At 36.2% G+C, this 23,438-nt stretch overlaps 4 protein-coding genes across 4 annotated transcripts in view; 1 reads left to right on the top strand and 3 right to left on the bottom strand.

Annotated features, from left to right (window-relative positions):
• The window catches only part of AdoR (Adenosine receptor), a 79,445-nt gene that overhangs the window by 19,232 nt on the left and 36,775 nt on the right, over nt 1-23,438 (bottom strand). The gene's annotated exons all lie outside the window — the stretch shown is intronic.
• Nucleotides 1,616-3,248, bottom strand: LOC114354095 (uncharacterized). Its single transcript, XM_028306351.1, has one exon. The coding sequence runs from the start codon at nt 3,148-3,150 to the stop codon at nt 1,837-1,839; it is 1,314 nt and encodes a 437-aa protein (XP_028162152.1). The 5' UTR covers nt 3,151-3,248; the 3' UTR covers nt 1,616-1,836.
• On the bottom strand, nt 7,474-10,301 carry LOC114354091 (filaggrin-2-like). Its single transcript, XM_028306348.1, has one exon. The coding sequence runs from the start codon at nt 10,146-10,148 to the stop codon at nt 7,869-7,871; it is 2,280 nt and encodes a 759-aa protein (XP_028162149.1). The 5' UTR covers nt 10,149-10,301; the 3' UTR covers nt 7,474-7,868.
• On the top strand, nt 12,105-13,774 carry LOC114354097 (uncharacterized). The gene is made up of 2 exons (XM_028306354.1): nt 12,105-12,759; nt 13,567-13,774. The coding sequence occupies exon 1, from the start codon at nt 12,187-12,189 to the stop codon at nt 12,748-12,750; it is 564 nt and encodes a 187-aa protein (XP_028162155.1). The 5' UTR covers nt 12,105-12,186; the 3' UTR covers nt 12,751-12,759; nt 13,567-13,774.

Raw genomic sequence — 23,438 nt, 5'->3', positions numbered from 1 at the left:
GTTTTTTCCTCTACACGCTGACGAATTTACTATTGCTGATTTTTTAAAATTTGAAAGTGACGTATGATAAAACTTAATAGTATAAAATTATAGTAGTATCTGAACTATTCTGAACCATTTTTTTCCAGTGTGTCACTTAGGTAAGTACTAGTTACTTGTACCTACCACTTTCAGGGAATATTTTTTCGACTGAAAGCACTGTTATAAAATATACTTTTTTATCTATGTTAACCTGCATCGCCTTCAGATGGGAAAATACGTCAGCGTCAGCCGTCACCAGCACATTTTGCAAGGATTCTTCATGGTCATCATAGTAGTCTTATCTCTTTCTTTGAATATACAACAAACAGAGACGACCATTGTCTGCATGTTTACTCATAAAAAGACCACCAAGATGCGAACGCAGTGTCACCTAGCGGAAATTGATTGAACTAGTTGTTTTTACAATCTTGGCAATGTTGCATTACTATTCATATCTTTACCCGAAACCACTACATATTATAAAATAAATTATAAATTTATTGTAATGTAGTATGACTAGATAGATATATACGTAATAACTATGATTAAACTATTCTCCATTACACAGAATGTAATGTTATCTCATAAATAAATTATCTCGTATAAAAGTCTCCCTAAAGCAAAATAAAAGATCATTTACAGTGACTCGTGGCAGACACAAAGACTCGTGGTGAGCGGGGCCATAAGTAATTTTTGAAACAAAGAGGCACACTCGCCAATATTTTTAATTATTACAACAACGTTATGCCCATCATGCGTGACGTCACCCATAACCAGTGTGAGTGCGAGAGAAAACGTGATAGGTATTCTGACACTGTTTTATTATTAGGTACACACCGCCTGCCACGAGTCTTTGCGCCGAGTATAGTTAAGCCCAGCCGGAATTTTTATGTCTAACTAATCCATCCGACCTTCCTATCCACTAAAATGACTTGAAAAAAAGTGTAATGAAACGGTGATTTTGCATCTGATTTTTCCGGACTACGACGTCGTTCTTCTCCAACCATCTCTTAAAGTTGTTTGAAGAGCTCTCCATTTATCCTGATAGATTGTATGATAGACAAAATAGTATTTTCTCAAAAATAGTCAAATATAGAATCTACCCTATACCATTATCAAAATTACAAATGGTTAAGATGATGCCCCTTTGTTAATAATAATATTATAGCAATGAAATTCCAGTTCGGTTGTAAAGGCGGAAGAGCTGCCTCATTTGGCTTTTAGATTATTATCGTTGAAAAACACTCATTAGGGTTATGATTAGAAACTAATGAGGGACTTATCTTATCAGGCGGCCGAAGCGCGCACCCAGGACGATGCATTTCGGGTGCCTTTTAAAATGTTGTGCATTTCTATGCAATGAATCATATTTACTGCAATACTGACTACTCAGTAGACCCTAAGAGACTTCTTAGAGCTGTGATTAGATGTACAGACGACGGCACGTCAAGGTGTCACTCTGGGTCACTGTGGGATCTTATGCAGTCGTAATAGATGCGAATTTGGAACAAAAATGGGTAGTCTGATGTGCAGTCGTCTGTACATATTGAGAGAGCTGTGTTAATTCAGGAATTTGTAAAAATAAAAATAACAGTTTAAATTTTTGATCAGACGCTTTTTATTACATAATAATAATTGCTGTTATCTCAAACAGCTTGCAAACACAAAAATAGACGCAATGAAATACCAACTAAAGCTTCCAATAGTTCGCACAATAAATATCGTATCACTCACACTTATAATATAGATGTTGGCACTATTCACATAATGTATTAGTAAAATATGAGAGCAACGCCAGCTCACAGCATTGTATTTTTATTTAGCGGCTGAGTTTTTCTTGAGGGACTGATCGGCGTAGGATTGCAGCAAGTCACAGGGCACTGGCTTTTTCATGTATGAGGTCGGCGTGTGTCTCATGACAAAGCATTTCATCCCCGGCGTTACCTGAATCTCCTTCTCTTTCACGTCAACAGCATTCGTCACTGTTGTATTAGTCGTTGTTGTCGTTACGATTACCGATGACGCCACACTGCCATTCGACGCGTCCGTAGCATTAACAGCTGTTGTATTTTCTGCCTCGGGAAGAGTAACATTCACAGGAACAAGAGTACCATTCGCCAACATTTGGTACAAAACAAGCGGTTCCGGAGTCGTGGTCTTTTCCACTACACCGTTTGTTATGTTCACAACTGTGACATTCGTGCTGATGGTGACAACGGTCGTGTTAGTGCCACCAGCCGGTGCTGTCGGTTTTTGACTTTCTAATATAAAACTTGTTATCAATAGACAATCGATTTTGGTTTCGTCATAATCACCATTGTCTTTCCTCACGCCGAATTTACAGTATTCTCCAGCCTGTGGCTTATAGTTTGAACTAGCTCTTTCTCTCGAATCTCTTGAATCTTTGGCTGGTTTCTGGCTAGCGGCGGAAATGGTACGAGTAGCTGCAGCGGTTTGAGCTCCAAGATTCAAAAGCGCCAGGCCAGCAAGTAAAGTACCGTATTTACTTCCTGATTCTTTGTATTGATATACGTAGGTCGGCGGCGTTTCATGGTAAACTGGATAAGAAATCGGTCGTTGTCCAGGCTTTTCTACATAACTGATTTCTTTCGGTGGAGCGTAGTTGTAGATGCGGTTGATAGTGATATGCTTAGTATTCTTATTAACTGAAATTTCTTGCTTCTTTATATCGTTCCGTGTAGGTGGAGTTGTATGTCTTGGTTTTACTGTTGTCGAATATCTATGAGTTCCTGCTGATACATGACCCGCAGGTGCTTTAGGTGTGCTTGATGAACGTCCTCCAGAATGTTTGCCGCTAGGTGGAGTTGTATATCTGACACTTGATTTTACTGTTGTCGAAAATCCATGAGTTCCTGTTACTTTATGAGTGGTTGATTTTACTTTAACTGGAGGAGAATGAGAGTTATGATAACGTTCTGACATTATAAAATCGTGACTGCCACCTGGTGATGGACGCGAAGTTCTACTGGGACGATTTGAGATTCCAGGGCGTGGCTTGGTAGGTTGTCTTCCGCGACTTTTACTTGCACCAGACTTTCGACCACTTATAGGTCCCAATGCAGCTAACACTAGAAATGCGAAAAGCAACACACGAGTTAACTTCACCATTATGAAATTATTTATGTATAGCAACTGAGCAACGCGGACGCGGTACGACTTCGGTTCGCGTTTGAACGCAACTGAATTTAAAATAAGCTGCAGGTCACTGACGAAATGTCATAAACGCGCACTCCGTGTCATTATCTATCCTAAGATAACTAATGAATAATGAGTCACGTTTTGTTGTCCCTTTTCTATTCATCTATTACTCATTAGTTTAAGCATTTGATAATTACAAGCTAGATAATAATATTTGTGATATTATAGTAACGATGTATTTTCCGTCTTTAGTCAGTATGTACTTAGTAAAAATATATTAGTTAATGATTGTAAATAGTGAATAATACAGTATAGTTCCGTTTAAAATCTATTTTACAGTCATTCGTATTACTTTAATACAGAGTAATTTTGTAAACAATAAGAACTTATTAAACAATTTGGATAAATGAGATAAGATGAATAAGTTCTATAGAAAAAATTAACAATACTACTTTATTGTAATTATTTTTATCGTGGTATTTTTCTGAAATAAAAATATTGAAAATCTAATTCGCGGGTGCCCATATCTTAAGTTTTAAAGGTTAAGGCTTATTTTCGCGCACCATAATATCTATTAAGCTTAGCAGTTACTTGTGTGTACGTATTTTTCTATGAACGAAGTAAATGATCCATGTGTGCCAATTTTGAAACCGCGCGCAGCGGATAAAAATAATTAAATACAAAAAAATGATTTCTTTACGTACTTAAATCGATTAAGTTACTTATTCTGAGTCGCTCCTAAAAATTTGGATACTGATTACAAATTCTCTGTTTAAAATGCGTCAAAAAAATGTATTAAATTCTGATATAAATCTTTATTTAAATTTACAACCACTCAAAACTCTAGTAGTAGTGTAGTACTCAACTAATTTACCACTATCAGGGAATATTTTTTACGGCTGACAACACTGTTAAAGAAACAGAAAGTTTTGTTTATCATCTTGACGCATCGCCTTCAGATGGGAAAATACGTCAGCGTCACCCGTCACCAGCACATTGAAAGGATTCTTGCTAAGGTCGTCATAGTAGTCTATCTCTTTCTTTCTTTGAATTTAAGACCAACAACAAGCGCTGTCTATGTTTACTCATAGACAGACCACGTGCGTTTGCACAAAGTGTCATCTAGCGGAAATCGATAGAACTAGTTGTTATATTTACATTTTTTGGTAATGTTGGTACCTATAACTCTTTGTAAGGTTGCATAAACTTAAAAGACGTGCCAAAAACAAAAAATACCACTATTTTTTTTTATCAAAGTAAAAACTAATATTAAACTGGGTGGAATTTTGTAATGCCTCCTAAAGGGAAAGCACTGTTAATACTGTATACGTAGATACGAGTATACCTACATTTTTACTCATTGGAAACATTCCTTTATTTTTGAAAAGAAAGAGAAATTCATCCAAAGATTTCTGCCGTTAAACCACCATACCATACCAATTTTGTAAATAATTAAAATAATGTAACATTCATGGTTTTCCTTTCGTTTAATTTATCAAGTTTGTTAAAGAATTTCATTCTTATAATTAATCCTAACGATCGATACTATAAAAATACAGGGTGTAATTTTTCACAGATTTTACTCGGTTCGATTCCTGGGTAGGGCAAGCGAATTTTCGGAAATCTTTGAAAGCAGTTTTCGAAAATAAAGGAATGTTTTCTTTCAGTAAAATTTTCTATCTATCTACAGAATACTTTTCCCTGTTTACCTATTATTAGGTATCTATTTTACTTTAATGTAGTAGTAGTACTATTAGAATTATGATTAATTACTGTTTTCCCTTTAAGTATTTAGTCAAAGGTTCTGATTTCTGGGTTCATTGTTTGATTTTGGTTATATTGAGCCATTACAGACGCCTCTCACGCATAAAATTAACTTTTTTTTTTAATCAGTCTGCTGTTTTATTTATTTTTTGAACATAATGTCGCTTTTTATTTTAAAGACATTTTTGCCTTTAAGGTTTCGGATGACCATTAATAGTGGCCGCGCGCAATGTAACTGTGAAATTAATAAAGAAGATTGTTGTTCCTGGTAATAGTAAACTAATGTAAACATAAAAATAAGGTCATAAAGCCATACAGCGGCAAATGACCTTTTCAATTACGCGGCCAGTCCATTTTATGGCTAACGTTTTATGGTATTAATAATAATATTAATCCATCCTTACTACTGAATCAGGAGTACAAAAATAATTAATAGCCCGAAATAATTTAAAACAATTCACTAGTAATTATTTATTAAGCATCATTTATGCACGGAATAAATACAAAGAAAGAAAAAAAATATTTTTATTTAGTCCAAACATCCTTAGACTACTTAGAACATAGTTACATACATAAGTAATTAAATGACAATGACCAAAAATGTATGGAGTGTGGTCCAAATGTCCACTAACGAGACCTATGTAGTAAAATAGTCTACTAAATACTGATTCATTATAACCAAACCGCAATAAAAAATATGCTGTCAGTAAAAAGTTATGACTGAATGAAAAGTCTGTTTTTTACCTATTCATCCGAAAAATGTTCTTGATATCATTCTATCCATTGCACATTTTGGACTAATCTACGCATGTTATGTCATGACGCATGTGGCGCGGGGTTATAGATGAATTTTATTAAATATTAGCGGCCGCCCGCGACTTCGTACGCGTGGATCCCGTTTTGCCCCGTTCAACTATCTTACGCGGTTTAGATTTTTTCATACAAATGTTTTTTCCCGCTAACTCCGGTTCCCGTGGGAATTTTGCAATATCCTGTTGTAACTAAGCTTTAAGTTTACTAAGGGACCTGCATGCCAAATTTCAAGCGTCTAACTTTAGCGGTTTAGATTTTTCATACAAACGGATTTTCCCGGTAATTCCCGTTTCCGTGAAAATTTCGGGAATTCCTTTCTTAGTGCACCTCTATGGTACCTAAGCTACGTCCCTTCCAAATTTCAAGTGCCTACGTTTAGCCGTTTAGGCTGTGCGCTGATATGTCAGTGAGTCAGTCATACAAAAGGATTTTCCCGCCAATTCCCGTTCTCGTGGGAATTTTTCAATATCCTGTTGTAACTACCTAAGCTTTAAGTTTACTAAGGTACCTGCATGCCAAATTTCAAGCGTCTAACTTACGCGGTTTAGATTTTTTCATACAAATGTTTTTTCCCGCTAACTCCCGTTCACGTGGGAATTTTGCAATATCCTGTTCTAACTAAGCTTTAAGTTTACTAAGGTACCTGCATGCCAAATTTCAAGCGTCTATCTTATGCGGTTTAGATTTTTTCATACAAATGTTATTTCCCGCTAACTCCCGTTCCCGTGAGAATTTTGCAATATTCTGTTGTAACTAAGCTTTAAGTTTACTAAGGTACCTACAAGCCAAATTTCAAGCGTCTAACTTAAGCGGTTTAGATTTTTCATACAAAAGGATTTTCCCGCTAATTTCTGTTCCCGTGGGAATTTCAGAAATTCCTTGTTGTAACTAAGCTTTAAGTTTACTAAGGTACCTACATGCCAAATTTCAAGCGTCTAACTTAAGCGGTTTAGATTTTTCATACAAAAGGATTTTCCCGCTAATTCCTGTTCCCGTGGGAATTCTTAAGTATACTATAACCTGCCCATGAGTATGAAGAATGATTGTACCAAGTTTCGTTAAAATCCGTCGAGTAGTTTTTGTTTCTATAAGGAACATACAGACGGACAGACAGACAGACAGACAGACAGACAGACAAAAATTTTACTGATTGCATTTTTGGCATCAGTATCGATCACTAATCACCCCCTGATAGTTATTTTGAAAATATATTTCATGTACAGAATTGACCTCTCTACAGATTTATTATAAGTATAGAAGATTAGTGGTGGACATTTGGACCACTTTTGGTCATTGTCCTTTGAACCAAATAACACGAGTAGGTATGTTTATTACAAATATATTTATTTGAAGATCTTATAAGTAAGTAGTAAAAGTATTCCTCACAATAAAAATATATTATATATAACAATTATGGTATAATTTATTTTAGGTATTTATTTTATACGGCAGTTCATTAGCAATAGCTTTTTCCTTAAGTAACCATTCTTTGTTTGTCAAAAAATACCATGACATGATGACGTAGTTTATTCCTTAGGGAAATCGCTTTCCCGGGATAAAACAGAACATAATTATAACATTCGTTAATAGTAAATTCCAAGAATTACTTTTACACAAAATCAACTAATGTGCTACAAATATTTCATTACCACATTCATCTTCAAATGAGTCTAATGCTTATTTATCTATTTACTTCACTATCTTCATTTATTTGCACATAAATATGATTATTAAAATTAAATCACATTTAATTAGAATCAGAATACTTATAAAGGACAAATTTAAAAAAGTCAAAGCGATAAATTCAGGATATAGTATTATGGCACTTTATTATACCCCAGTAGAACCAATTAAACTATTCAAACAAATTAACTGAACTACCAAAAATTCAGGCATTCCACTATTGTGTGTTTTAAATACATAATTTTTGTACAACATTTTCCTTGTAGATAAACATAAGTAATAACTAGATACAATTATTTACCTAATACTCGTAATAATAAATCGATATCTTTGAGTTAATCTGCAAGTTTTAATTGTCAATATTTGTATTTATTACTGACAGAAATATCAATATCAAACGAATGAAATAGATGTTATTTTAACACTAGTCAACCAGCTATGATTAAAGCCGTCCACCATGGGGGGTTTTTTAGCCAGGATTTCAGCGTACCCCTTGAGGGAACCAAAGAACTATCTTGTTTATTTGGTTCGCGCAACTTCGCATAAAATAACAACTTCTGACAATCCACTTTATTCTGCAGCACAGCGTCACTTGTAATTATCTCTACTGTACACTCCATACCTGTAGTATTAGTGATTGCTTGTCCTTTAACGGTTAAGGGATCGGTTGCATTAACAACAGTCGTGCAAGTTGTAGCGTTTACTGTTTGCGAAACATTGGTTAAATTCTGCTTAGTTGGAAGTACTTTAGTAACTGAAGTTAAAGGCTTAACAGTCGTTGTAATTGGAGCTACAGGCTTGATAGGTTGAACTAGTAATAGGTCCTCGCTAGAAACATTAGCGTTTGTTTCATTAAATATTGTAACTTTATTATTTAATGTAACGTTCTTTGTTATATTTTCCGTAATATTTTGCAAATTAACATTTGAAGTTCTATTAGATACCTTTGTTTTTATCCACGTCGCATTATTATTTACGTTGTTGTTTTCCACCATGATATTGGTCACACATACCGTTGTGTTTACTGTGCTCTGTGTTTTAACTTTTGTACTGCCTTCAGTAAATGTAGAAACTATTTCACATGGTATCTTCAACGTTTCAATATGATTGTGTTCTTTAATTTTTAACGTGCATATAGCAGATTCCTTTGGCTTGTTGTAAAAGTTAAGCTCGTCTCTGGAATGTTGATATCTTCGATTGTAGTAGTCATCGTAATAATAGTGATCATGATAATTTATATGAGTACGTCCTAAGTTATATAAAGTCAATCCAGTTAGAAGGTTTTCGTAGCGACTGCCAGAGTTTCTGTATTCAGTTACATAAACGCGTTGGGGATATGTAGAATAAGTCGGTGGGTTATAGGTTCCCTGATATGTACCTCCATGCCTATGACTTGAATGTGTGTCATGTATGTGAGTACGACGATGATCGGTGTTAAATCCTTCATTATTCTGATTTCCATATCCAGAGTTGGTACCGGTATTTAAAATACTTCTAAAAGGTTTCACTGTTGTTGTTGTTGTTGAAGATGGGTAAATATTTTTTCTCAATAATCCTGAAGAAGACAACTGTGGGTAGCTGACTTTTGAACCTGACCCCGAGAGGCCAGTTATTGAAAGAGGATACTTCGATCCCGTGCCCGATAATCCTGTAAATGACGATGGGTAACTGGGTTTTGAACCTGACCCTGAGAGGCCAGTTATTGAAGGTGGATACTTCGATCCGGTGTCTGATAATCCAGTAAATGATGTTGAGTAACTGGGTTTTGAACCTGACCCTGAGAGGCCAGTTATTGAAGGTGGATACTTCGATCCAGTGCCTGATAATCCTGTAAATGACGTTGGGTAACTGGGTTTTGTACCTGACCCTGAGAGGCCAGTTATTGAAGGTGGATACTTTGATCCGGTGCCTGATAAGCCTGTAGATGACGTTGGGTAGCTGGGTTTTGACCCTGATCCAGAAAGGCCGGTAATTGAAGGTGGATATTTTGCTCCAGTGCCTGATAATCCTGAAGACGAATGTGGGTAATTGGGTTTGGACCCTGGTCCTAATAGTCCAGAACTTGAAAGTGGATAGTTATATCCTGAAGACGATGGCAGATTGCTGGGCTTAGATCCAAATCCAAACCATTTTGAAAGAAACGATGGACTGCTGGGCTTAGATCCTGATCCCGATAGTCCTGTTGATGACCAGGGGTACGTGTTTGGACTGGAACCAGATGAAAGCCCACCCCATAAACTGCTTGATGGTGGGTCGCTGAGTTTTGATCTAGAACCAAGATATCCTGAAGATAACGACGAATCACTGGGCTTTGATCCTGACCCCGATAGTCCTGTTGATGACCAGGGGTACTTGTTTAGACTAGAACCAGATGAATGCCCACCCCATGACCCACTGTTGCCACTACTTGATCCCCACTTTGAGCCACTGCTGCCACTAGGGCTGTAACCTGATGAATGGCCGCCCCACGACCCGCTGCTTCCACTGCCTGAGCCCCACTTTGAACCACTGCTACTTCCTGAACCACTGGACCCCCACTTGTAGCCGCTGCTTCCACTACCGTGGGAACGGCTGCCGCTACTTCGAGAACGGCTGCCTACTCCACTAGAACGCCCCCCACCACGTCTTTTGCTTCGGCCACAGTCCACAAAGTTCACTGCCAATAGTGCAACTAGGAATAGGCACAACAGAATTTTTCTGTTGACCATTTCGCGTAAACAAAACTGTCTGCGCGCAAAGAAATACACTTCTGCGTCCGAACTAAACGCGGAATGATTATTATTTCAACTTTGTCAACTGGGAGCTGTTGACGTAAGCGTAATATTCTGGGAACGTATACATTAATTAAAGCTGCCTATGGTATTTATACCAGTAGTCACTGATAAGCGTAAATTCATGTCAACAAACTACAATTGACCGCGTGAATTTGTCTTAATAGTTTATATCACTGTGGTTGGGATATACCTACCTAGGTATTTTAACCGAAATCATTATGACATGTTTGTAATATGACTAATACTTTTTCTTAGAAAATTATACGGTTATAACCAGCGGTAATGCTTTAATAATTTTGTTAATGATATTAAATATTACTTATCTCAACACTTATCAGTAGTGATGGGCCGACTATGGCCTTTGCCGACTAACCGACTAGCCGACTAATCGGTTTTCAAATTGCCGACTAGTCGGCCGACTAATCGGCAATGCCGATCATTCCTACTTGTCCAAAGAATAATATCTAGATTTCTCAAAGAAATAAGAATATCTAGATTTCTAAAGAGATAAATATAACTTCTTGAGAAATGAGATTTATTAATTAATATGAGAAAAAATAAAAAGCAATATTACAATCACCTAACAGTACCTAAAGTAGATGTCATAATTTTTGACGGAGGAGGGGTCAGAGGAAGTGACAATATGATCGCCTCCTGCTGGGTTAAGATGCGCTCCGTGATATTATTTTTACTTATCGACGTCAAATGGGCAAAATTGCGCTTATCGCGGCACGCATGCTAGGCCCACTGATTCCTCTCCCTCCACCCTCCACGGTGAGATGGTCAGCGAGCTCGGGGCGTGGGGGTACCCCCTGCATAGCACGGACTACCACCACCGTCGGATAGGCAAAGCTCGCCATACAGGGACTGTGATAGTTGATAGCTTTGTCAGGATTCCCATAGTTCTTCACACTAAGGCGATCGACGGAGCTCAGGGGCTATTATTTATGTAGGTATTCCTCATCCTTCCGATGAGAGGAGCCCCACATAATCTACCACTTCCCCGCAGGACAGGTATGCAATTCCATGCATATTTTCCCCGAAAAAAAATGTTATAATTTTTATATGGACAAATTACACATTTTTGACGACTTCCTGGTAATTTTAACTAATCTTAACTTTGTATGAAATTAGACTGCCAAAATATTAAATCTGGTGAAACCTCTTTTTCCTGATTTTTTGCAGTCAGCCCTTGGTCTACCTCATATCATCTTGGTGATTATGAGTTTCATTTCATTCACATATTTAATTTTGTAATGCGCCGATTATAATCGGCATATTTTGCCGAATAGTCGTCACTAGTCGGCCGACTACAAATGATGCCGAATAGTCGGCTTTCCCGACTAGTCGGCGACTAGTCGGCCCATCTCTACTTATCAGCCATTCGACAAGACAAAATATTTTCAATAGACAACAAGAGTATTTTTTTGGTCATATTATTTTCGATTATTCCATGGGCGTGTGCATTAGAACTAATGAGCTACCAATAAACCTATGTAGTGTATTACTATTTAGATCTCTAGCGATTTATCCTCTAGATTTTTATCACGCATGCCTTTACGGCAGCTAAAAGTCGAATGGAAAATTCACTAATGTTCACTCTAGCATTCAATATCTTAGTTTTTACATTTCCAAAGCTTTAAAGACGCAAGTAAGTTACAGGAACTAAAAAATATTAAAATTGCTGAAAATAATTATATTATTTTATCTTAAATGTCGAGTGGCACTGAATAAAATAATTAAGACCTTAAATATTCAACCCTCAGCCAATGTAACGAAGACCAAAGGCAATCACGCGACTCCATTTAGCAACACATAACAATGAGTTGTAAAACTTGTAAATTGCAATCTAATAATCTCTTCAACCTGTAATCATTCACGAAGTCAGCCTCGCTATTCTTCCACGCTTTTTGTCGCAACTGTCGCATTTCGTTAGTTCCAATCATGCGGTCGCCAAAGCACCACACTTAAAATGTTACTCGGTGTGCTAATAACAATATTCAGTGAAGTGTACAGCAGTGAAGTGATAAAAGATGCGAAGCCGTGCTCTTTCCCGATACCATTGGATATGCCGAACCGAAACGATCGCTCCGATCAGTGCTGGTTGAGGATCGAAGATGAGGAGCTGGTGGAGACTGTGACATTGTTCTGTTACATCGCTCACGGTTTCCTAAGGAACTACATTCACGATTACAATTCGAGGAAGATGATTGAGGATGGTGTCGACGTGAGCCTCTGGAGCGAGGAGCCGCGATCTCAAGACGATGTCGTGCCGAAACCGATGACCGACCCGAAAGGAATCAAAGACTGGAAGCTGACCACTGTATTGGACCCTATCACGCGTATGAGGCTCTATGTGAGCAAGAAAGCAGATTGTAAGATAGTGATGTACAGTCGAGAGGGGATGAGCAATTACAAAGTTAATTGTGAAAGAGTTCTGTACTACGTAAATGAAAGAATGCAAGGTAGCGCTGTTATACCCCGTGTGCACATCGGCTTGATATGCATTAGTATTTTCCTTGTAGTTAGCATGTGATCATCACATCTGGGGGCACGGCAGTGCCCCCACCAAGTCGAGCAAAAAAGCGGCACGGCCGTACCATCCTTTTCTCGAAGCAATTCAGGCCATTTTCGACCGCCTGTAACTTCGTTGTGGATAAAACTAGAAGGCTGAATTTTCATTAGCTATGCAGGCATTGTAAAGACACGGTATATTTAAAATTTCATTCAATTTGAACCAGTAGTTTAAGAATTATAACGGGTCAAAGTTACTTAATTTTGTCACTCACTGACTGACTCACTGACTCACTGACTCACTCACTGACTCACCGATCATCAAAACTCTAAGGCACTTCTAGCAGACCTAGAAGCTTCAAATTTGGAATATAAGTAGTGTTTGGTGTATGAATCAAGGAAAAACTAAAATATTTGGGGGCACGGTAGTGCAACCGCCAAGTCGAGTAAAATTTTTCAATTTCGGTCCAGTTTTCTAGATACATAACTGCTGTCTACAAAATACAAAAAGAAATGAGATCCCATCAAAAACAATACTTGTCAAAAAAACCAAGTCTCGCAACTCAGTTGTTCTACGGTAAAAAGTTGTGAGATCCATGTAATACCAAGTCCAGGCCAGGAAATCTTTAACGTTTTACATAAATATATTGACTTGGCCATCGCATGAAAACACGTGTAAATTAAATTATTTAGTGCGATGGCCAAGTCAATAATTTATGTAAAACGTTAAAGATTTCCTGGCCTGGACTTGGTATTACATGGATCTCACAACTTTTTACCGTAGAACAACTGAGTTGCGAGACTTGGTTTTTTTGACAAGTATTGTTTTTGATGGGATACTTAATTTTATCGTCAATTGTTCATAAGCGACCTTATAATTGTTATGATATGGCCTTCCCGTTCTGAGGGAGGAAAATGTTGCCAGTGCAGTGTACAACGGTTGCAATCAATTAACTATAAATTAAATTAATTGGATTGTAGTTTGATACTGTTAATGAATATTGATAACTTATTTATTAATTAAAGTAATTTGACCTTTAATCGTTTCTGTTCGTTTGACATTGCTCATTATTATAGATCCAATATCAATTGAGTAAAGAACTATTGTTGACTTCATTTCGAAGAACAAATGGACAAAGAACAGATCCACTGCAGTGAAGGTCAGGTAGACAATAAATTAGTTCCAATTACGGATCATTCATTCGCGCACAATTGAAATCGAACGTGTATATTCCAGACATTGTAAAAACTCTTAAGGTTCGGACAAACCAACGCGTGCAGCGATGGCAATGGCGATGACGACCACTGCGCGTGCAAAAGTTGTTTCACACTGCCGCGACCGCGATGGCGATCACTGCGCGTGCAGGTTGTCACTGTCACCACAACTGTCACGCATATTGTCAATCACGCCTATTCGGCAAAATGGAAACTGAATTACGTATATGATTTGTTTGGAGCTTTTGATGCAATTGAGACAGTGGAAACACTTTTTCACTCAAGTTTATTCAGGCGGCCATATATTATTGAGACAGGATTACCTACATGCGGTATAGGTAGTAGGTATTGGTTACTCATAACCAAGCTATATTTCTGGCTTCGTTTGTAGTCCCTAGAGCCCTGACAATACCTTTTCATTAGATTTAAAGAAAGGTTTGATAGGAAGGAGGACTGCACTAAGGCTTTCTTGGCCTCAGTGGGGGAAATGAAACACAACGCGGACGGTTGATANTTTTAACACTAGTGTACATTCACAAACAAAATATACTCCATATGAACTTGTTTTTGGCAAAGTTTGTAATTTACCAAGTAACTTATCAGAGCATGTAGATCCATTATACAATTTTGATGACTATCCCAAGGAACTTAAATATCGTTTACAAAAAGCTCAACAAGATGCTAGGCAAAATTTGTTACATTGTAAAGATATTAGAAAAATTAAATATGATCAAAACAGTTGTAATTTTAAATATAAACCAGGAGACTTATTATTAGTAAAAAATCAAGTAGGCAATAAATTAGATTGTGTTTATAAAGGTCCTTATAAAGTAATACAAGACATTTCGCCAAATGTAAAAATACTTAAAGATAATAAGGAAATTGTTATTCATAAGAATAATACTAAGTTGTTTAATAACTAAAAAAAAAGTTTGTTTTATTATTATGATGTGTTATGTGTTATGTATTGTGATTATAACATTGTCATGTATAATTTTAATAAATAGTTATTGTACTTACTTATCAATAGACTACTTATGTATGTAAAGCTCAATGATACGTGGCCAAACCTTTTTTTTTCTTGCAAAGGGGAGGCACCTACCCTTTACTTTTCGGGGGAGGTGAAGTATGTAAATTGCTTACTTTACAAATAGCATCCAATTCCCGTAAACCGGTCACGCGCACGTATCGTTCTGCTGACTTAGGGTTTTAGCAAACTACGAACATTGTAATCATGTGAATTTTAAAACATTCAATATAGAGACACCGTACATCAAACATGTGTTTCACTTAATTTCTACTGCCGTCTTCTACACCCTAAACCTAACACTACATTGAAGAAGCAGGTTCTCGAGAAAACTAGAATAATTTGTTTATTACATAAAAATAAATTCTGATATTGATACTTTATTCTAAAACCTTTTTTATTATTCAAGTAGGTCAGACTAGTGGTATGTTATGAATAATTCATTTTTAATTGTGTAAAAACTTTTTAACAGATCCTACTTACTATTTATTACATCGATTTTAAAAAACAGAAACGTCACAGTAACTGTAGCGGTAAGCAAAACTCTTTGCGCCGGGTATAGGCTACGGCGGTTGCGATGGTAACCGGGTTGTTGATGTCAGGAGAACGTCAGGTACTTAAAAGGGGTGATAAAACGATAAGTCTTGATGTCGGCACGAGGAATGTTTCTGTAAGCTTGGATAGGGTTAAGCCCGCTTTTATTGATGTCGATCCATCTGCGATTGCATCATCCACGCGGGTGTCTGTAGCATCTCCATCTTCGTCACCACCGTCATCGCCTCATTCATCACAACCCGCCGCAATTGTGCCTCCTCTACCAATCACGAAGGCTTATACCACTCGGTCAGGCCGTAGGGTGAGGTTTAAAGTCCCCGCAGTTTCATAAGTTTTTTTTTTCTTTCTTATGGTGGATCCAAGTTTTTTTTAGTTAGTTTTTTTTTTTTGCCATGGGCTATCTTTCTTCGTGGGGGGGTAGTGTAGCGGTAAGCAAAACTCTTTGCGCCGGGTATAGGCTACGGCGGTTGCGATGGTAACCGGGTTGTTGATGTCAGGAGAACGTCAGGTAGTAAAATAGGAGATTTTACAATATATTATATTTTATTCAAAAGTGACTACGTGAGTTTCCATAAGCCACGTACCCTTTAGTAACCAATGTCGCGATGATCGCTGATCGCTGCGTGCAGACGCTGCATAGATCGCCGCGACCAATGACAGGACGCGTTGATGTGAACACATCGCTACAAATTCATACACGCTGTCTGGTCGCCATCGCCATCGTCATCGTGCACGCCGGCTGCACGCGTTGGTCTGGTCTAACCTTTATTATTTATACATATATTTTTCATCAATTTCTTCATCATCTTTATTTTTAGAATGGGAATCCCAACAAAAAATGTTAATAGTTTAACTTAATTGAAGCTCGTTTATGATATTAATGATGTACAATAATTTAAATATTTCTATGTTCGACTGTAGTCTGACAACGGACAGTTAAATATGACATTCACAAAATATGGAAAATATGTAAAAGTTTGTAAACAAAATTAATCGCTGTCTAGAAGAAACCAGGTTTTACCATTAATTCTTAACGTTTGACTAAGATTGTTAAGATAATTAAGATATTATTGTAGATAAACAGATCTCGTAAAGTCCATCCAAACAAAATATTATAGAAACGAACGTCTAACTTATAGGTAAGTTAGCTCACACGATTTTGACAAAAACAACGCAATTAAACGTTTAAGTTAAAATGCAAAAATTTTATTTTCTCTTCATGTTAGTAGATAATATGTACCTAAATGAAAATTGTATGCAACTAACTAACGATACGGGCAGAGCTATCTTACATTTTATAACTATTTTATTGTTAAACCATTAATGACAGCAATTAAAACCCAATCGCCATGACATAATCACGTTTACACATATTGTAACTGTGACATATTGACTGAACAACATTGAAATAAACATAAGTAACCATTAATAATCTTTTCATCTAGTTAAAGTCGTGAAACCAGATTATGTTTTAATCTAGACTTGCTCTGGAAGTTTTAATTTTATTTGGACAGGAAAAATCTGCATTTCAAACTAAGTACAAAATAATGTAAACATTATAGTGCTACCCGTATAGGTAGTACCTACAAGAGGTGGAAAAAGTCCCTACAGTTGTCACCTATATGTACCTAGTTTGAAGAAGATAATATGGGTAAGAATATATTTGTCAGAATTTGGTTTTGTGTAAGTTGTTTAACTCAATTTGTTACTAAAAGAGGTTTTAATTTCTTTGCTATCGTTTTTGTACACATTTTCCTTTAAAACGTTTGTCTTAAAATGAAATCTTAGGGATTTTCCAATGCTGCAATTATTTTAAGACTTCGTTATTCGTTCGACGTTCGCCTTTTCATTTGGAAAAGATAGAAATCTACCTAAAGCAACAAGTTAAACTACAAATATATGTAGGTACTGTGACTAATGCTAAAGTTATCAGAATCAATAAATTACATAATTGCATATAAAGTGGCTTTCATCTTCGTTAAGCGATCCTCTGCATCTCCGAATCAATTATTTATTTAATCAACTTAGTAGCACAGCTGTAGATGGTACTAATAATAATGTAGACTAGTTGTTTCTACATATTGTATGCTCTTAGAAGCAACTTGGAATTGTTTATTAGGAACTCTACCTACTCGTAGATACAAAATATAGACACACATTATAGTCTTTTGTTTTTCGAATTATAACGTGGAAGAAAATGCAACAATTTATTAACTTACTGTCATCTTCAAACAATAAAATAAATAAACAATGAAATCTTTGATTTGTATTTTAACAAAATAAACCACTGGCGGTTTTTAACCACAATGTTTAAAATCTATGTATATGAGCTCAGAGTTTGAGTATCCTTAAATGACGAAACATAATAATAATATGATAAATAAATTGGCCAAATTCCATGAATTAATGTATTTTCGTATAAGGAAGCAACTGTAAAATAAACAAATAATTTAAGTCATATTTTCCAAAACAGAACATGGAAAAACCCAAGTAGAATCGAGTACAACAAGGAAACTAAGGCTAGGCTCATCAAACTATCAAAAGCATTACCTTAATTGCTGTAAGCGATAGAATCTGTACTTTCTGAGGCATATTGTTGAATATACTTCAAATTTATTTTCGTAATTAACATAATTAACAAAATAACAGCTTGTGTACCATCTCTACAACTCTGCAGATATTGCACGAGTCGGATAGTAAGTACGTATATTCATCCTGCTGAATAGTACACAAGACATCGTGTGGTAGACCAATCGACTCAACTATCCACCACCTTCCTACCTGCCTTATTACGTTGCTGCTATGGGCAAATAAGGCACAGTTCTCTCTCCACCAGACGTGTGAGGCAGCGAGAGCTATGATTACTTTAGATAATTTAATTTGGCCTTACAAATCACTGATCAATTAGGTTGACTAATCAAGCTTGTAATGACTTTTATATATTTTTCAATTTTCATTTCAGAGCCCGCTAGCTTTTAAACAAAATCTCAAAGACACTTTAAATAAGTTATACGGTTTTTTTCGCTTCGGTTTGTTACCAAACAAAAAGCCAAATCACGTTGAACGGGTTGGCAACAGAGTTTTTTTTTTAAAGATTATATCAATTATTATTTTGACATTGTTATATGATAATTCCCAAGCGTTAAACAGGTGGTTGTGAACACACAAAATCGTCTAGACAACTAAATAATAGCGAGTAGTAATGACAGTAATTGAAAACCAAATCGTATGAACCATGAAGTCAATCGAATTGATATGTTACGCGTACAAACCGTGAAACAACATGAGAAATTCGAAATCGTTTGAAACTTTCTTGCTATTTTTATTACTAACAAATGATAATACTAGCTACTTCTTCTTCTTCTGCCTCGCTTTATCCCGTTACGCGGGGTCAGCTTTCCCAATCATGCGCCGCCATTTGATTCTATCTTGAACGTCTTGTTCCTGGAGTCCCAATACTTTCATGGCCTTTGGACATCCGTCATCCAGGGGGTTTGAGGTCTTCCTCTTTCCCTCTTTTTTCAATGATCATAGCTACCACTAAAAGGATACTACAGTGGATCAATAGTAATAGTGACAATGCACACACATTTGTTAGAGAGACCTTTTGAGGAAAATAATATTATCATAAGGTCAATTTTGACTCAGTTTTCTTAATAAAGACACGATAGAGCTCATCTGCTACACATTTTTGCTGCAAAATCATACCTATTGACTCGGGTTTCTTTCCTCGACTGAATAATCAAATTGCAGACATAGGTATCATGAGTACATTGTCATGATACAAACATCATTTTCGTCACCTTCCGAGTAAATAAATTCACAGGATATGAAGGTTGACTTTACATATTTATGAGAAATAGGTAAATGCCCTTTTGCCCTTTTTGATATTCCCAAATTATTCACCGTAATATAAATATTTGCTAACTCCTACCTACTCATTGGTCTCTGTCATTTATGGAGATCAATGGAAAATTCCAAACGAGAAACTCATTAAAAGTTCCAATATAAATTATGAAAATAAATGGCTTCAGTCCGCAAAAAATATTTTATTTCGCACTTTTACTTTAATTGCTCAGAAAATCAACACGCAAATGAAGTGTTTAGCGGGTTGTTAGAAAATGTTACAATTTATTTGATTTAAAGATATTTTCCTAATGGAGATTCTTAAGTCTCTAGTTCGAGTTAGTCACTGTTCTTAATAAAACCACCAGAGCGTGGTAATTACTTCGTTGTTATTTGTTATTCATTCACTTTCTTTCTTTTGTCACTTTTATTCATAGTTCAAGTCTTGGAAGTATCTTGATCTCAATAAAAAATAAATTATTGTAGACTTGTTTTGATTTTAAGCTGTCATCATTTCAGATTTTCAGGGTCCGGGTGACGAATAATAATAACTCGATTCATACTCAAGCATCCCGATTCAAAGGCTGAAATATGACAATCTTGATGTTCAGGAACATTTTCTCCTTGCTCCCAATTAGGCAACATTTGGTTCAATTTACTCTGTTAAAGGATTAAATTACTTTTAGTTTGCTAATTACAAGTTAAGGGTTGCCTTGGTATTTGAGCCTTCTGCTTTATTGGGATCTACCTTTGGTCCCCCGAGTATTTACCTAATTAGGTATGCAATTATTACATCTGACGATAAAAATCGCTCTACTCTGATCTACATCCATTTTCAGCTCAATATTGTGCTCTACACAATGCTATGAAGGTTTTCAAGTTTCAGGGTGACTAGAACTTTAAGTCCTCCTATTCTTAACACCGATCTTGGAAATAATAGCTGGAATTTGATAAAGGAAACTCCAAACATTGGAACTATTTCAATAAAAGATTTAGGTCAACCTTTGTCTGAGTCGGCTGTGGTAAATTGAGGGTCTTATGGTGTGGTTCGGGCACACCGCATTGTCAACTTAGGCTATAACATCTCCAAAGGCTTCGTTGGCTTTTTTATGACCTGATAAGTAGCTTTTATTAAAAGAATAGATTTCATTGTGTCATGTACACCTACTTATTCTAAAAATTCCATCAAAGTATAATACCGACTGTATAATTAGTTGAAGGCACTTTGGAATACGAGCAGTTCTTAGGCCGGACACACTAGGTATAGAATACGCTAAAAGTAAATGTAATAATCATCCACTTGATTTACAACCATCACAGGATAAATGGATGCTCGTTGGTCTTTTCATGAAAACCATGGACTAAACGTAAATAGTGTTAATTGTGAAAAAATATAAAACGTTAAAATAGCGGTATCGTTATAGCCAATGAGCTGCTGTCATAGTGACATTGACGTATTGTCAATGTCACACGAGAATCAAAAGTCAGAATAGAGGGACGCGCGGAGACGACTCCGCGCGCTTTTGTGCTATGTGATGAATTGTATCTAAAATAAGGCAATATAATGTGAAAGATGAGTATCCAGTGTTTTATTTATGAGAATAGATCGACCGGCCTCTAATAATAGGTAGGGTAGAGCCTTAAACTGAAAACGCTTCAGAAGTACCTTAAATTACTATAAGTACATAGTGTACTAAGCTAACTTGATTTACCTACGAGTATAATATTTTAAACTATTATGTTTTTACTATAAAATTATCACTTCACGGGATTTATTAGAATAGATATTGTTGCAATAAATCCCGTGAAGTGATAATTTTACATACGAGTAACTCCACACGTAAAGAAGACTCGGTCATCCAATAATAGATGAATACGAGTAATAAATAATAAATGCTTCTGCTATTATTAGCACAAAACGAGTTACAAATAATGATTAATCCGTCGGCATTTGGTTGGGACACGTTTTATTTGGTTCAGCAATATCCCATAAACATAATGTGCGTACAATATGCCCTCGTAGTGGGCAAATACGTTGTGTAATTAATGTTTGGCCCACTGGGACTGGGATTATTCTCGTTAAAGCTTACATACCTACATACTGATAATTTAGAGATAGTCATTCCATCTTAATTTTCGACGGTATTTTCGGCATGGTTAATGACGCATTACTTATTTGTTAAGACTTAGTAATCTATTTTAGTTTCTTTGTAATTAATTTGGTACTATAAGTAAACGTTAATCATCTAATGACCGTTGCTAAGTCTTGAGTCAACTATTTAGCTCTTAAGAGCTTAGAAAATCTAAACTCAACTTGTATGAAAGCTTTTTGGAATTGGGAGGTTTAGGTGCTTTAAGTATGTAACTATATTATATTTCCTATACATTATAAAGTAGATATGAATCCCAACTGCAACAAGAAATTTCTGTAGGACAAGGCACTTATTTCATAAAAGTCCTCAAATATCTTTACACTAGGTCAGTGCTTGTATTTAGTACCTACCTAACCATGGAGAGAAAAAACAGCTCTACTAACTCCCTGATTGTTGTCAGCCTGTGCATAGAACATTTACGCCAAACAAAAAAATAATGAGCTATCATTGGTATCATTATGTACTGAGTCATCGCAATCATTTTGTCTTCTAAAAATTACACCAATTTTGAGCGCGTGCAAATAGCTACAGTTATTACGTAGAGTTACGAAATAAACGAAAATGATTTGCCAAAATTGTTGAATAATTGTTTCTGGTTTCTTGTTAATATTACTCTCAAAGCTCGACTGTTAGCTTTGCAATTAATTCATCAAAATAATGCGAACACAACTCTCAAATGAACTAGCAGATGTGTGGAACGTGAAATCTTTGCTACTATAATACGAAAAGGCAACAAACTCATGAAACTCGGGAGCACGCTTGTTATTCGTGTTTAAGGACTGTTTCCACTTATAAACTAGATCGGTTTTGTAAAATTCTGCTCTCTAGACTTCGTAACTAAGAGGATAATGTAAAAATTTCAGCTATTTGCTTTGAATAAGCTTATTTGCGCTTTCTGTTAAGATAAAAGCGCCTGATATTTCCAAAACACTACACACTTGCCAGTAACATGTGAAAATTCATTAGGCGCATTTAGTTTATGAGCTATAATGGTTCTTTTTTTTTTTTCAAATTGTATTTTTACTCGTCGTAAAATTATTATTTATAACATAGGGTAATTCAAAGACCTCCACAACATAATCCAAGCTTAGTTGAATCTAATCTTTAAAGCCTACATGTAAGAGTATGATAATGTTATAAGTAAACTTGTCCAGAGGCTAAATAAATAATATATCTTGACCTAACACAAAGTAATTTTAGATTTATGGTTCCCAGAACGTGAACCTGGTAGGACGTGACCTTGTAAACATTGCAAATGCTCGCCACATGATTTACACCCTGTCGCTATTTATTTTTTGTCTTTCTGTATATGAATAAGAAGGGAAAAGGATGCCTGGCATTTTACCAAGAATTGGGGAAAATCGATAAACTTACTAGGAACCTATGACGCTAATGTCTACTCATGTAGCATAGCTAATTGAATTGCTGCCTCCTCGTCTATTTCACTTGTCACAGGTTCGAATGCCAATGGGAACCAATGTTATGTGAATATCCAGTCAAGATATGTACTTACTAATACATATATGAATGGGTCAATAGCCGACATAGTAGGTAGTAGTGGACTACGCCAAATCGCCATTAGACGTAAACTCTGCTTAGAATAACGTGACCATACGTCTCGCTTTGGGCGGGACTGCCCCGCTTTCAGACTGTCTGTCCCGCTGTCCCCCGCAAGAGCAAAAACGTCCCGCTTTAGCTTTAAGAATGCATCTATCGTTTTTAAAAACCGTTGGCTCGAATTATTGCAGCACATTCGTACCAACACTCTTGATGTAACAAACTTTTCCATACTTATCGAGTACGATATGTGTCTGCCAGGAAGTAACGCACCAGTCGAAAGAGTTTTTTCTCAAATGAACAAAATGTGGACGAGTGATAAAACCCAGCTAAGTGTAGCAGTAATGAAAGCTATGT

This window comes from Ostrinia furnacalis, unplaced genomic scaffold (assembly GCF_004193835.3).
Source record: "Ostrinia furnacalis isolate ACB-3 unplaced genomic scaffold, ASM419383v2 OfSCF1918, whole genome shotgun sequence".
Taxonomy (NCBI): Eukaryota; Metazoa; Arthropoda; class Insecta; order Lepidoptera; family Crambidae; genus Ostrinia; species Ostrinia furnacalis.
This window is presented reverse-complemented; position numbering and strand designations above follow the sequence as displayed.

Excerpts from the sequence above, each read along its gene's own strand:
- LOC114354095 (XM_028306351.1), bottom strand. The coding sequence starts at position 3,150 with ATGGTGAAGTTAACTCGTGTGTTGCTTTTCGCATTTCTAGTGTTAGCT.
- LOC114354091 (XM_028306348.1), bottom strand. The coding sequence starts at position 10,148 with ATGGTCAACAGAAAAATTCTGTTGTGCCTATTCCTAGTTGCACTATTG.
- LOC114354097 (XM_028306354.1), top strand. The coding sequence starts at position 12,187 with ATGTTACTCGGTGTGCTAATAACAATATTCAGTGAAGTGTACAGCAGT.